At 36.6% G+C, this 12,109-nt stretch overlaps 3 protein-coding genes and 1 long non-coding RNA gene across 4 annotated transcripts; all 4 read left to right on the top strand.

Annotated features, from left to right (window-relative positions):
* The first annotated feature begins 650 nt into the window (after nucleotides 1-650).
* Nucleotides 651-4,037, top strand: LOC114371563. The gene is made up of 4 exons (XM_028328964.1): nucleotides 651-2,178; nucleotides 2,298-2,378; nucleotides 2,781-3,781; nucleotides 3,975-4,037. Exons 1-4 carry the CDS (start codon nucleotides 651-653, stop codon nucleotides 4,035-4,037), a joined length of 2,673 nt encoding a protein of 890 aa, XP_028184765.1.
* Nucleotides 4,038-4,800: 763 nt separating this feature from the next.
* On the top strand, nucleotides 4,801-5,918 carry LOC114371565. Its single transcript, XM_028328965.1, has 3 exons — nucleotides 4,801-4,935; nucleotides 5,063-5,734; nucleotides 5,898-5,918. The coding sequence occupies exons 1-3, from the start codon at nucleotides 4,801-4,803 to the stop codon at nucleotides 5,916-5,918; spliced, it is 828 nt and encodes a 275-aa protein (XP_028184766.1).
* A 459-nt stretch (nucleotides 5,919-6,377) lies between these two features.
* Nucleotides 6,378-7,789, top strand: LOC114371566. Its single transcript, XM_028328966.1, has 6 exons — nucleotides 6,378-6,526; nucleotides 6,628-6,700; nucleotides 6,793-6,888; nucleotides 6,951-7,044; nucleotides 7,288-7,412; nucleotides 7,715-7,789. The coding sequence occupies exons 1-6, from the start codon at nucleotides 6,378-6,380 to the stop codon at nucleotides 7,787-7,789; spliced, it is 612 nt and encodes a 203-aa protein (XP_028184767.1).
* Nucleotides 7,790-8,924: 1,135 nt separating this feature from the next.
* LOC114370529 lies at nucleotides 8,925-10,173 on the top strand. Its single transcript, XR_003657846.1, has 4 exons — nucleotides 8,925-8,977; nucleotides 9,605-9,672; nucleotides 9,765-9,837; nucleotides 10,054-10,173. It is a non-coding gene; the product is annotated as an uncharacterized LOC114370529 (long non-coding RNA).
* The last annotated feature ends 1,936 nt before the right edge of the window (nucleotides 10,174-12,109 follow it).

A 12,109-nucleotide genomic window follows, 5' to 3' on the forward strand; every position in this document is an offset into this window, starting at 1 on the left:
AAAAATAACCTAGAACCAATGAATTTTCCCACGTATTGAGGAGTTGAATCTACACTGTTGTCTTTGCCTTGCCATTATTGTCGTCACAGTCGTAGCTGTTATTTACCATATTTTTTAGGTTTGTATTTCTTTGACTCACAACAATGATAATTGAATGCTTCTTTGTATATGACATGATGTATTATATAACTAAATTATGAGCATTGTGAGCGAACCTTAGTTTCCCGTTTGAGATTCTATACATCGATTAATACGGATAGTTTGTATTAATCGGTGTATTGAATCTTGAATTGTCCGTTTGGACAGTTTGGGAAGAATCTTTTTTTATAGTAGATTATTACGTATAGGTTAATTTTCTTTTCTTAAATTTGTCAACATTTCGGTATACTTCATTTCCCTTTGTTCTCCGAGTGCATACTTGAATGTGGTGGATAACAATACATCACCGCTTTCATCTTGTGTACTTGGGGACTTAGGTGAAATGCTGCCGAAATTTTGTCAAATTTAGAAAAGACAATTAACTTGTAGTATTCAATCTACTATAAAAAAAATTACTTCCTGAATGGGATAGGGCCACACCTTTACTTAGAAAAGTGAGATGTCGCATGCATGTTACATAACTTCATAAGGTTGTGCAGCAAACGGACAACATGGATCGAAGTTGGATGAGAGCATCACGCATCACTGCTGAGTATGGGACTGGGGTGGAACAGTTTCTCCAATTTACCGAAATGCATGCACCCTCCTTGCGCGGAAAATATTTTTGTCCATGTGTAAAATGTGCAAATGGTAGACACCAGACGCTAAGTGAGATAAGATCACATCTAATATGTCACGGGATGATTCCAAATTACACAAACTGGATATGGCATGGGGAATTGCCAGACAATCCAACATTGTCTCACACTGAGGCAATCGATGTAGATACGGGTTGTCGTATAGAAGAAATGATTCGCGACCTAGGGCAAGATGGTTTTCGGCAAGCACATGCTCCTTTGTATGACAAAATAGAGAATGATTCAAAGACTCCTTTGTATTCTGGGTGCACAACATTCACAAGGTTGTCAGCGGTCTTAGCTTTAGTCAACTTGAAGGCACGATTTGGCTGGAGTGACAAGAGCTTTACTGAATTGCTAGTGTTATTGAAAAAGTTGCTTCCTGAAGATAACACGTTGCCAAAGAGTCAATACGAGGCGAAGAAGATCTTATGTCCAATGGGAATGGAGTACCAGAAAATCCATGCATGCCCAAATGATTGCATATTGTATAGAAATGAGTATGCAAAAATGCGCACATGCCCAACATGTGGTGTATCCCGCTACAAGGTCAAAAACCATGAAGAGAGTGATGTTGCAACCGCAGAGAACAGTCATCCAGCAAAGGTTTGCTGGTATCTTCCAATAATACCAAGGTTTAGGCGATTGTTTGCTAATAGATATGATGCAAAACAGTTGATGTGGCATGTTGAAGGTAGAAAAATTGATGGATTGCTCCGACATCCGGCTGATAGTCCGCAATGGAAGGCATTCGATGCTTTGTATCCTGATTTTGGGAATGAGACCAGAAATCTAAGGCTTGGTCTTGCCTCCGATGGAATGAACCCTTTTGGTAACTTAAGCACCAGTCACAGTTCATGGCCTGTTTTGTTGATGATTTATAACCTTCCTCCTTGGTTGTGCATGAAACGGAAGTACATAATGCTTTGCATGATGATAGCAGGACCAAGACAGCCCGGTAATGATATTGACGTGTATCTAGCTCCGTTGATTGAAGACCTACGAACAATGTGGGAACACGGGGTAGATGTTTGGGATGGGAATTTGCAGGAGACCTTTAGGTTGCGTGCAATGGTTTTTTGTACCATAAATGACTTTCCAGCATATGGAAATTTAAGTGGTTACAGTGTGAAAGGCCATCACGCATGTCCTATATGTGAGAAAAATACAAGTTTCGTCCAACTAAAACATGGAAAGAAAACAGTATACACAAGGCATCGAAGATTTCTGAACCAGTTCCATCCATATCGACGATTGAAGAAAGCTTTCAATGGATCTCAAGAAAATGAAAGTGCGCCAAAACCGTTAAATGGTAAAGAAGTACATGATCGTGTCAACGACATCATAACTATGGGAAGACGCAAAAGAAAACCAGTAGTGAGACAAACATCTGGAAGAAAAGGTCTATTTTCTTTGAGCTTCCTTATTGGTCTGATCTTGATGTTAGACATTGTATAGATGTCATGCATGTGGAGAAAATTTTTTGTGATAGTTTAATTGGCACCCTTCTTAACATTAAAGGCAAGACAAAGGATGGTTTGAAGTGTCGTCAAGACTTGGTTGACATGGGTATACGGGAGCAGTTACATCCAATAGCAAAAGGTTCGCGAACGTATCTACCCCCAGCATGTCACACAATGTCAACAAAGGAAAAAAGGAGTTTTTGTCATTGTTTGCGGAATGTCAAAGTCCCTGAAGGATATTCTTCAAATATCAACAGCCTTGTATCCATTAAAGATCTTAAATTGGTTGGCTTGAAATCTCATGATTGTCATGTATTAATGCAACAACTACTGCCTGTAGCAATTCGGGGAATCTTGCCTGACAAAGTTCGGGTTGCCATAACTCGTCTATGCTTTGTTTTTAATGCTATATGTAGCAAAGTCATTGACCCTGCAAGATTGGATGAATTGGAGAATGAGGCTGCCATTGTCCTTTGTCAAATGGAGATGTATTTTCCTCCATCATTTTTCGACATAATGGTTCACTTAATTGTTCATCTAGTTAGGGAGATCCGGTTGTGTGGTCCTGTATTTTTGCGGTGGATGTATCCAATTGAATGGTACATGAAGGTGTTAAAGGGGTATACCAAGAATCAACATCGACCAGAAGCTTCAATTGTTGAAAGGTATGTTGCTGAAGAATGTATTGAGTATTGCTCGCAGTACATTGAAGCTGCTAAATCTGTCGGGGTACCTGAACCTCGTCATGTGACGACACCAGTTGGCAAGGGTACACGAGGCTACAATGTTGTGACAATGACTCGCCACGAGATCTCACAAGCACATCTATATATATTGAATAATACAGCAGAGGTAATTCCATACATAGATGCCCACAAAAAAGAAGTCGCCGCACTTAACCCAAGATTCAACATGATGAGGGTTTTGCAAGAGCACAACAGAACTTTCATGAAGTGGTTTAGACACACAATATTTGCTGATGAGGCTACTTCCAAAACATTACGATTGTTAGCTCTTGGGCCAAATCTAAATGTTCCGACATGGCAAGGGTATCACATCAACAATTATTCGTTCTATACTAAGTCCCAAGATGAGAAAAGCTCGATGCAAAATAGTGGGGTGACGGTTGATGCTGATTCGGATCACTTTTGCAGTGCATTAGACAACAATCCTATTCGAGCATCCATGCATTACTTTGGAGTCATTGAACAAATCTGGGAGCTTGACTATACTGATTTTAGAGTGCCCGTGTTTAAGTGTAAGTGGATCAATGCCCGTACCGGTGTCCGGCAAGATGAAATGGGATTTACCTTAGTGGACTTCAACAAGGTGGGTTACATGGACGAGCCTTTCATTATGGCACAACAAGCAAGACAAATATTTTATGTCGAAGACCCTTGCAATTCAACATATTCAGTGGTTCTACAGGGAAGACCTAGTGGTTTAAATGACGCACATGATCCAACGATGCTTGATATTTGTGAGACACCACCTTTTTCGACAGCTATGCCTAATATGAATGATTCACACTATGTTGACGATGTACACGCAAATCGTAATGATCATGATGAAGGACTATGGGAGAACATTGTTACGTAACTAATTCTTATCAATGACATGTAATAACCTTATGCCTTTTGTGTTTTGTAGATATTAATGTTGATATATTTCCTTTTAAGTTAGTTTATAAAATTAGTACGTTGTTGTTTATAACATACTTCTTTTTCTTTGACAGGTTCATGGCAACCCCACCAGCGTCCCCTCTGCAGTCAAATATTCAGTCACCAACGAAGTGTAGGAATACTAGAAAATCAACACGGCTACGGAGGTTGACTGTACAAGCATTGGATCAGCCAAAACCAACTGTTTACGTGGATGCCGCAACTGGCCGAGGATCGGGTCCATTCAAAGAGAAATTCCACAGTTATCTTGGGGTCGTGGCCAGAGAGAAAATTCCCATTGTACATAATAGCTGGAAAGATGTTCCAGACACGCTAAAGGACCTAGTATGGAATGACATTTTGGTAAGTGATTTTAATATTGAGTACATGTTGGTTTATTTGCTCTTAAAATTGAATGGTATGCAATTTGTCAAACATTTACAAAACCCTTTGTAATGTAGGCAAAATTTGATATCCCAGAAACATTAAATGCAAAGAAAAAGGTCATGTCCACCGTGGCCAGTAGATGGAGGCAATTTAAATGTAACCTGACGACTAGATTTGTGTATGGTAACTCCGAAGGTCAACATGAACATAATCCTCCGGTCAAATATGACGTAGATAAAGAAACTTGGGAGCAATTTGCTGCAAGCCGCAAAACTCCTAACTGGCAGGTTAGAGGTCAATATCATTCAATGTTTCAAAAAAAAATTGGTGAATATAAAGCCAACTTAATCTTTGATGATTATTAAATAAATTGCTACATCACAGGGAATCAGGAAGAAGATGCAAGAGATCCAAAAATACAATGACTGCCCCCATGTACTTTCTCGTGGGGGGTATGATTTGCTTGAAAAGAAGATGATGGAGGAGAAGATGAACAAAAGACAACATGACGGAATGACAACTGAGAATACACCAAACTCTGCGGATCCCCCATCTCCCATTCAAAGACATGTCAAGTGGGTGTTGGCACGCACTAAGCAATATGGACAGATGACATCAAAGTCGGCACAAGAAATATCTGATAAAATTGTGAGTTGCTTGTTCCATTTGTAATACAATTTACTAAAATTTGAAATAATTGTTTTTTTTTTATAATTTTAAGACTTGGTTGTTCAAATTGTAAGTTAATTGTACATTTATAATGTGTTTGATGTAGGCCTCATTGGAAGAACAAACGAGACAGGGTACCTTTGTCCCCCATGGTCGTGAAGACATACTGAACACTGCCATCGGGCGACCGGATCATGGAGGCCGTGTTCGGGCAGCGGGGTTTGGGGTCACAATAAGTCAATACTTTGGAAGGGCAGCACGTGGCTCCAGTTGTTCATCAGGGTCGATCAGCCAAGTACAAATGGCTGAAATAATTGGAGGCCTACAGGAACAGTGGAAAAATGAAATACAGGTATTGAAAGATGAGTTGAAGGAACAAATCATACTTGAGATGTCGCAGAGGGGATCGTTGATCCCAACACATATTCAGCCAGATATACATGGGTTAAGAGCACGAGTGAGCACAAAAGGGAGCAATGCGGAGAGTGTTCTCAACCCATGTCTGCCTAATGATGTTGCTCCTGTCGAACCCCTTATGGGGTTGTATGTGCAACACCAAGATTCAATTGAGTTGGTGGCCTTGGGAAAAACATATGATGGAGGCTCGACCATACACAATGTGGCTTATGCAGACGATGTCGTAAGGGTTAGTGTTGAGCAAGTTATTGACGGTGACGCTGAGGTCCCATTCCCAGCATCAGAGATTAAGTGTGTCAGGCAGGCCCTTCACACATTCATTGCATGGCCAACACCACTTGTTAAAAAAATCTTTATTGAGGTATTTTACTTTTTATGTTTCCCAATTCTATACATACGTACCTATATCATAACATACTTCCTAACATTACTTTAATTGTTGGTCTCCTTAAATATTTAGCATGAGGGCAGTAGTCCAACTAAAGACATTGAAGCTGTTGAAGCGGTCAACGATGTTGTTGTAGATGACCCCTTGCGCGAGTTGATTAAGAGCCTAGTTGACATTTATGAGAAGCCTGTAGAGTTAGTGTGGGATGTTACTAAATTTGGAATTCCAAATGCAACTGCATCATTGTTCATAACGTGTGCTGATGTGAATGAAATAATATCAAGCGTACAGTGTTTGAACATAGCTATACTACAATTGTGGACCATGTAAATATATTTGATGTCATTCACTAATAATGTATGTCTATTGCGTTACATACATGATGTTAACTGAATTTTTCAACTGTTGAAAATAGGTATATGGACCAATTGAGTCAAAGCTATGGTCTAGGATCGGTGTATGGATTCCTTGAGCCGCAGGCTATACTGAATGCAAACGATAAACGTGGACAATGTCAAGAATACATTGCAAAATGGCTTAAGGAATCGAACCGAGATGTCTATCTAGGCGCTTATTTGAATCAGTAAGTTGACTATGTTGTGTTATATGTTAAATGATGTTTGTGTTATTGATACATCACTGTTGTACATGCAAATGTAAGGGACATTGGCAGCTCATTGTTTTGTGTCCTAAAAAAAATACTGTCGTCTGGTTTTGTTCTTTGCGTAGAAGGGTAGATGTTCATATAAAAGCTGCAATTAACAAGTTAAGTAACTCATTTTAAGTTGTGGAATTTTGGTTATAGAACCCACGGTACTGTAGTAGTGTTGCACACATTAGCTAACAATTTTAATGTTTATTTTCAGTGCATTTAACACTTTGGAAACCAAGAGTGAGGGGAAATTTGGTCACAGTACACCGCGGTGGATTGAAGTGAAGGTTAGTCGTACATTTTGATTTTGGATACAATTGATTTCCATTTGGAAAACATGTTAATTGTAACGTTGAATGATTTTTTCCATTCAATGTAGAGTCACGTTCAAAGCGGAACCTATGAGTGTGGCTATTATGTCATGCATTGGATGTGGAACATAATCGTCGGGCAGTTGAAGACTAATTGGACGCTGGTAAATTTTGTCTTCATTTTTTAGCACTACGTAACTAATTACTTGTATTTTATATTGTGTAGTGGTTCAATGATGGCACGCCGCTAGACATCAACATCATGACAACATTACGAAAAAAATGGGCAGAATATTTTGTAAAACTTAGAAGCATCCAATGTACAAAGCTGTAGTTAACATGCAAACAACCGCTTTCGTGTTTGTGATGTATTTGATTAAGTGTTAGAAACAATTTACCTGCTGTAAGGACTTTTATGTGTCAATAACAATAGATATTTGTTAAAAACATGTTGATTTCCACCTCTAGTCTGCACATGTATTCTGTTTTATACTATTTCCATGAAATTTTATTGTTCTGTATTTCTTTTCTCTCTTCAATTTTACTTGGGGCCACTGCTAAAGTGAATGAAACTGCTAAGAATTTTGGTGATGAAAAGCAAAACCCTTCAGGTGAGGATGATGTTGCTGCAGATGGAAACAAGGAAAATCCTACTAATGAAGCTGAACAAAAAGAGCCTGAGAATAAGGTGATTGTTCTTTGTTTATTTCTAGTGTTCTGATTTTGTCTGGTTCTGAAAATTTTAACATTATCAGTAGTCAAGCAGAAGATTTTTTATTTGTCACTTATAACTGGCTCATTATGAAATTGTAATTGTGCATATGATCATAGATGTAAAGTCACTTACATTTACAGGAATATTCTGGAGTCTGTTGAATCAATGATAATCCGATAAAGTTTACCTTGACCTTTCTGGTATGAGTTCTCACTCATTGCTTTGGATCTTTATTTTTTATTGTTTTTGTACTAATTTTATGTTGTGCACTTTAGAAATTTAACCTTGAATTTGAGAACTCCTGTGATTATTCCATCGTTAGTCACAGAAGAAATTCTCAATTGGCTTAATTTCCATTTCCATCATTAAAATTTGACAATTTTCCTTCTCAATATTGGGTGTATTTATACTTCTTGCATTTCTTAACATGCCTTTTATTTCTATTGTTGTATGTAGAATTTCTTAGTTAATGCTTTTAGTTTGTTTAAATTTGATAGCTTAATTAATACCATTTTGGATAAGTTGTTTTATGTTTTTTTTTATCAAAATTTTAACTGACAAAAACAATATAGTGGTGCTTGGTCTGCGTTAAGATGTTGGAGTTGAAAGTGGCAGGCGGAGAGAGAAAGAGAGGTCAGTGAGTGTATTTTCCCAAGAAGACATAAAAAAAGTGTCATTGTTGTGCCTTTTGTTGCTGTTGCTGCTCCCTTCTTGTGTCCTTTCTAAACTCAACTTTGACCCGACCAAAGGGTGCAGGAACAACCAACCAAGAACCCTCCCTCATAGCTTTCGGCGCTTTTAATTCATTCATTAATCTCAGGTAAGAACTCTTTCTTCTGTTGCATTCCCAATCTCTCTCTCTCTCTCCCTCCCTCAAGATCCTTCTCTTTTTTTTTGTTGTTGATTATTTATGGAGGGTGGATTTTGGCTTAGGAGATCTCTGAGTTTGGTGTTGCATATGTAGATCGAGATGCGAAGATATTCTCCTTTTTTTCTTCCCTTTTTGTATAGTTTTTTAACAGTAGATTTTTTTGGGTACCATTTTCGACTATATTCTCTTTCTGCTGTAAACTTTGATGATAAGGTGGTTGTACCCTGCATGTATTTTAATTTCATGGTACTTCAACTGCTAAGCTTTCATGCTTCGTGTAGAGAGAATCAGCATTCAAAGCATCAAATAATTACCCTCAAAAGTAAAATAGAAAAAATAGGACCATTCTTGCCCCTATAAATGAATTGATAACTTGATGATTCATTGATTCTGCTCCATGCCCAAAATTGTAATTCTTTTTTAACACTCATGGGCATCTTAATTATCCTTAACTTCACTCTTTGTATCTGATAATGGGGTTTATCCATTTGATAAAATTCAAGTATTTGTAGGTTTGTAACAAAAAAAAAAATTAATAAATAAATCCAAGTTGTAGGTGATCATCACATTGTTTCCCATATGCAGGGAGTAGAATATTGCAATGTCTGTTAAATGTAGCATTTTGGTTGAATAACTTGCTCAGAATAATCATAAATTCAGATCTGAGGTGTGGGCCGGGAACTGTTCTGGCTAAAACGTCAATTCATAGTTTGTTTCAAGATACTCTTGCTATCCAGCTGTGCCCTTGAGTCTTTCTTATTTATTTATTTATTCAGATGTCTTATTCTGTGGATTGATAATCTATTATTTGCATATATTATTGCAAGTTGCATGAAGTATTAGCTTGTGGTTGACTTGAGATATTCCTTTGAGGTGGGAGAGCCTGCTTGTGTTTGTTTGCTCTGCTCATGTCTTCTTGTTAGGTGAACTCAAGTCCATAGAGGGTGTGTTTTTGAGTAAACACCTTAATTAAGCAATGGATTCAATAAGCTCTTGTCAAATGAGCATTTGTTTATAAGCTTGATTGTGAAGACTAGTATAATTAATTAAAAATAACTTATGTCGTTAATTAGTTAAAACTAATTTAAAAAGAACTTAATTGGTTAAGTTTTACCAGGAAGTTTATTGAACTAATAAATAGAGTTTTTATAGAAATGTCATAATAAGCTACTTCCACAAGTCTAAATAAGCTACGATAAATGCTGCATAATGCAAGTATGCAATAAAGGAGAGTATTGAAAATTGAAACAGCGGTTTCTGGTGGAGCTTGATCAATGCATCTTCTTTGTAACAGATAACATGGGCTTAGTCTGCAGCTGAAGTCGTCGTTTTCGTGAAGCTGATGCTGAAGAAAATGCTCAGGTCTTTTGTCCTTTATAAATTTGGCACTTATTAAATTAGAAATAATACTGTTAAATAAGCTTTAATTTGATGAATGTGGCGTGCATTTGCAGGATGCAGAAATTGAAACAAGAATCAAGTTAGAAACAAAGGTTGAAAAGCATATTCAGAAACTTTTATTACTAGGTGTGTTTTACTAGGTGTGACTTTCCTTATTTTATATAGCAATCTGTAGAATTATTTGGAGTTTAGCAATTAGCATTAATACGTAATGTGGTTGTACTCCCCAGAGTTTGAAGGAATTATATGTGTGTGCCACAATCTCTTAATATACCGTGCAAATACTAGCTTTTGTTATTTATTTTCTGAACTTATTTGTGTGTTAATATCTCTGTTGTTTAGGTGCTGGAGAGTCTGGGAAGTCTACAATCTTTAAGCAGGCAAGAAATTGCATCTTCTCAACTGCTTGTGAATTATGATAGTATATGATTGCTATTGGGTGTATTTATACTTCTTGCATTTCTTAACATGCCTTTTTTGGTTAGCTTTTTTTGGATCATCAATACCGGTAAAACTTGTGCAATTTCACAGTTCATAAAGGTCACATGGTAGAATTCAAAATCAGCAGTTAGAATTTAAGAAATGATTCAAGCAATGTTTTACAAATGTTTGGATATAAAGGAAAGTTGTAAAACAATAAGCATGAAGATAATGCAAGGAAAATATATTTCAGATGCAATGCAAGCCCTGAATTCTGTCAACAATTAGCAACATTGGTTGTAGGAGCAAATCTCTGACCAAGGAGACTGATTTTCAAATTTCATTGTTATAACCCATAGCCAAACTACAAGTCATCTTACGTCTGGTGTTCCAGAAAGTACCCATCAAAACCAATTAACTACTGCCTTATTTTTTTTAGATAATTTTTATTATGAAAACAAGAATTTCCACACTCCTTCAAAATAAGTCCATAGACAAACTACCCTTACTGAATTATACCATGGCCAACAGCCAAATATGCTCAACCTAAAACACTTAACCACAAGGATCTGTGAACCAAACTAGTTATTAACTCTTAACATCATGTACAGGCTCAAGAAAAAGAGTATAGGGTTAAATGCTTCCTTGAAATATGCATTCTTCCCATTGTAGTTAACAATGCAGAACAAACTTAATTTTGGGCTTCCTTCATTTTATATTCTTTCTAGCTGTGTGTCAATTACAATTTACTTAGAAGGGTGGGACAAAGCCTTCGCAAGTGAAACACATTACAATAACACACCTTTGATTTTCCCCGCACGAGCAAGCTTATAGAGGCCTTTTGGATCTCATGCCTCACACAATTTTAGAGGCATGTTCATGAAAACCTGTAAATACAGTTCCACTATCAAATATCATATAAACCAACTAATACAAATGATAAGAAATGCCTAATGGTGCCTTGCCTCAATAAAATTTGCATCAGGTAACATGGCACGGCAAGTGTCTCGGTCTCTTCTGTAAGGAGATATCAGACTAGCAACACATATTAAGCCAGCATCAACAAACAGTTTTGCCACTTCTCCTAGATTAAATAATTTTTTTATCAGTAAAACCAAGTTGATATGCATCAGATTTTTTAATACACTACAGCTATATACAATAACTTTGAAGGATTAATAGATTATTTTTCATCATGGAACTAATCCAAATACACTAATATTGATTAGAAGTTTTTTTCATGTAATAAGTTGGCCAAGAGTAGATTGCAATATTGTGTAGACTGCAAACCAACCATTTTGAGAAGGGTGAAGTGTGTCCCAAAAGAAAGAAAGTTTCGGGTTCTCACATAAACTGTATTTCTTTGATCCTTCGTCATCCACACTTCCACATGAATCTTCCAACTTGTTTCCCTCACAGCATGGTTGCAACGGATTCATCAGTGTAGACTTTTCTGCATAATGTAGAAAGAAAAAAAAAACTGTCATCATCTAGAGGTTTTCTTATAATTACGCAATTAGATACTCAGTGCTTAACTTTGAAACTATCTATAGTCATAGTTTCTGATATTTCCATTATTCTATTATAATTTTTTTTTAAGAAAAAGAAAGTAATTGCTTGCACAAAATCAACTAATGCTATCTATGATGACTAGCTAGAGTAACGAGAAGAAGAAGAAGAAAAAAAAATATTGCATATATAATAACTAGAAAAGTTCAAAATAACAAATTATTGTATGCATATATTGTTGAAAGTTAGCATCATTGAGATTTTATTATTATTTGACGCATTCATTTCAACACACTGTTAGTCTTATTAATTAATTAGGTAGGTCTAATCTTTGTTAGCATTTCCCACATAACCCAATAATATAGATTCTGTTTTAAAGCATATGTCATATAATAATGTCTTGTTAGCATTTCTCTTGCTGACATGATTTAGATATATAAAAAAAGATATTGCTAACAAATGTGTCATA

The sequence above is a fragment of the Glycine soja genome, chromosome 10, assembly GCF_004193775.1.
Source record: "Glycine soja cultivar W05 chromosome 10, ASM419377v2, whole genome shotgun sequence".
Lineage (NCBI taxonomy): Eukaryota > Viridiplantae > Streptophyta > Magnoliopsida > Fabales > Fabaceae > Glycine > Glycine soja.

Excerpts from the sequence above, each read along its gene's own strand:
- LOC114371563 (XM_028328964.1), top strand. The coding sequence starts at position 651 with ATGGATCGAAGTTGGATGAGAGCATCACGCATCACTGCTGAGTATGGG. Across the intron at positions 2,179-2,297 it reads ACAAACATCTGGAAGAAAAG|GCAAGACAAAGGATGGTTTG; the intron begins GTCTATTTTCTT and ends TTAACATTAAAG. Across the intron at positions 2,379-2,780 it reads GTTACATCCAATAGCAAAAG|TTAGGGAGATCCGGTTGTGT; the intron begins GTTCGCGAACGT and ends TTGTTCATCTAG.
- LOC114371565 (XM_028328965.1), top strand. The coding sequence starts at position 4,801 with ATGACAACTGAGAATACACCAAACTCTGCGGATCCCCCATCTCCCATT. Across the intron at positions 4,936-5,062 it reads AAGAAATATCTGATAAAATT|GCCTCATTGGAAGAACAAAC; the intron begins GTGAGTTGCTTG and ends TGTTTGATGTAG. Across the intron at positions 5,735-5,897 it reads TTAAAAAAATCTTTATTGAG|ATGACCCCTTGCGCGAGTTG; the intron begins GTATTTTACTTT and ends ATGTTGTTGTAG.
- LOC114371566 (XM_028328966.1), top strand. The coding sequence starts at position 6,378 with ATGTTTGTGTTATTGATACATCACTGTTGTACATGCAAATGTAAGGGA. Across the intron at positions 6,527-6,627 it reads ATAAAAGCTGCAATTAACAA|TGCATTTAACACTTTGGAAA; the intron begins GTTAAGTAACTC and ends GTTTATTTTCAG. Across the intron at positions 6,701-6,792 it reads CGCGGTGGATTGAAGTGAAG|AGTCACGTTCAAAGCGGAAC; the intron begins GTTAGTCGTACA and ends CATTCAATGTAG.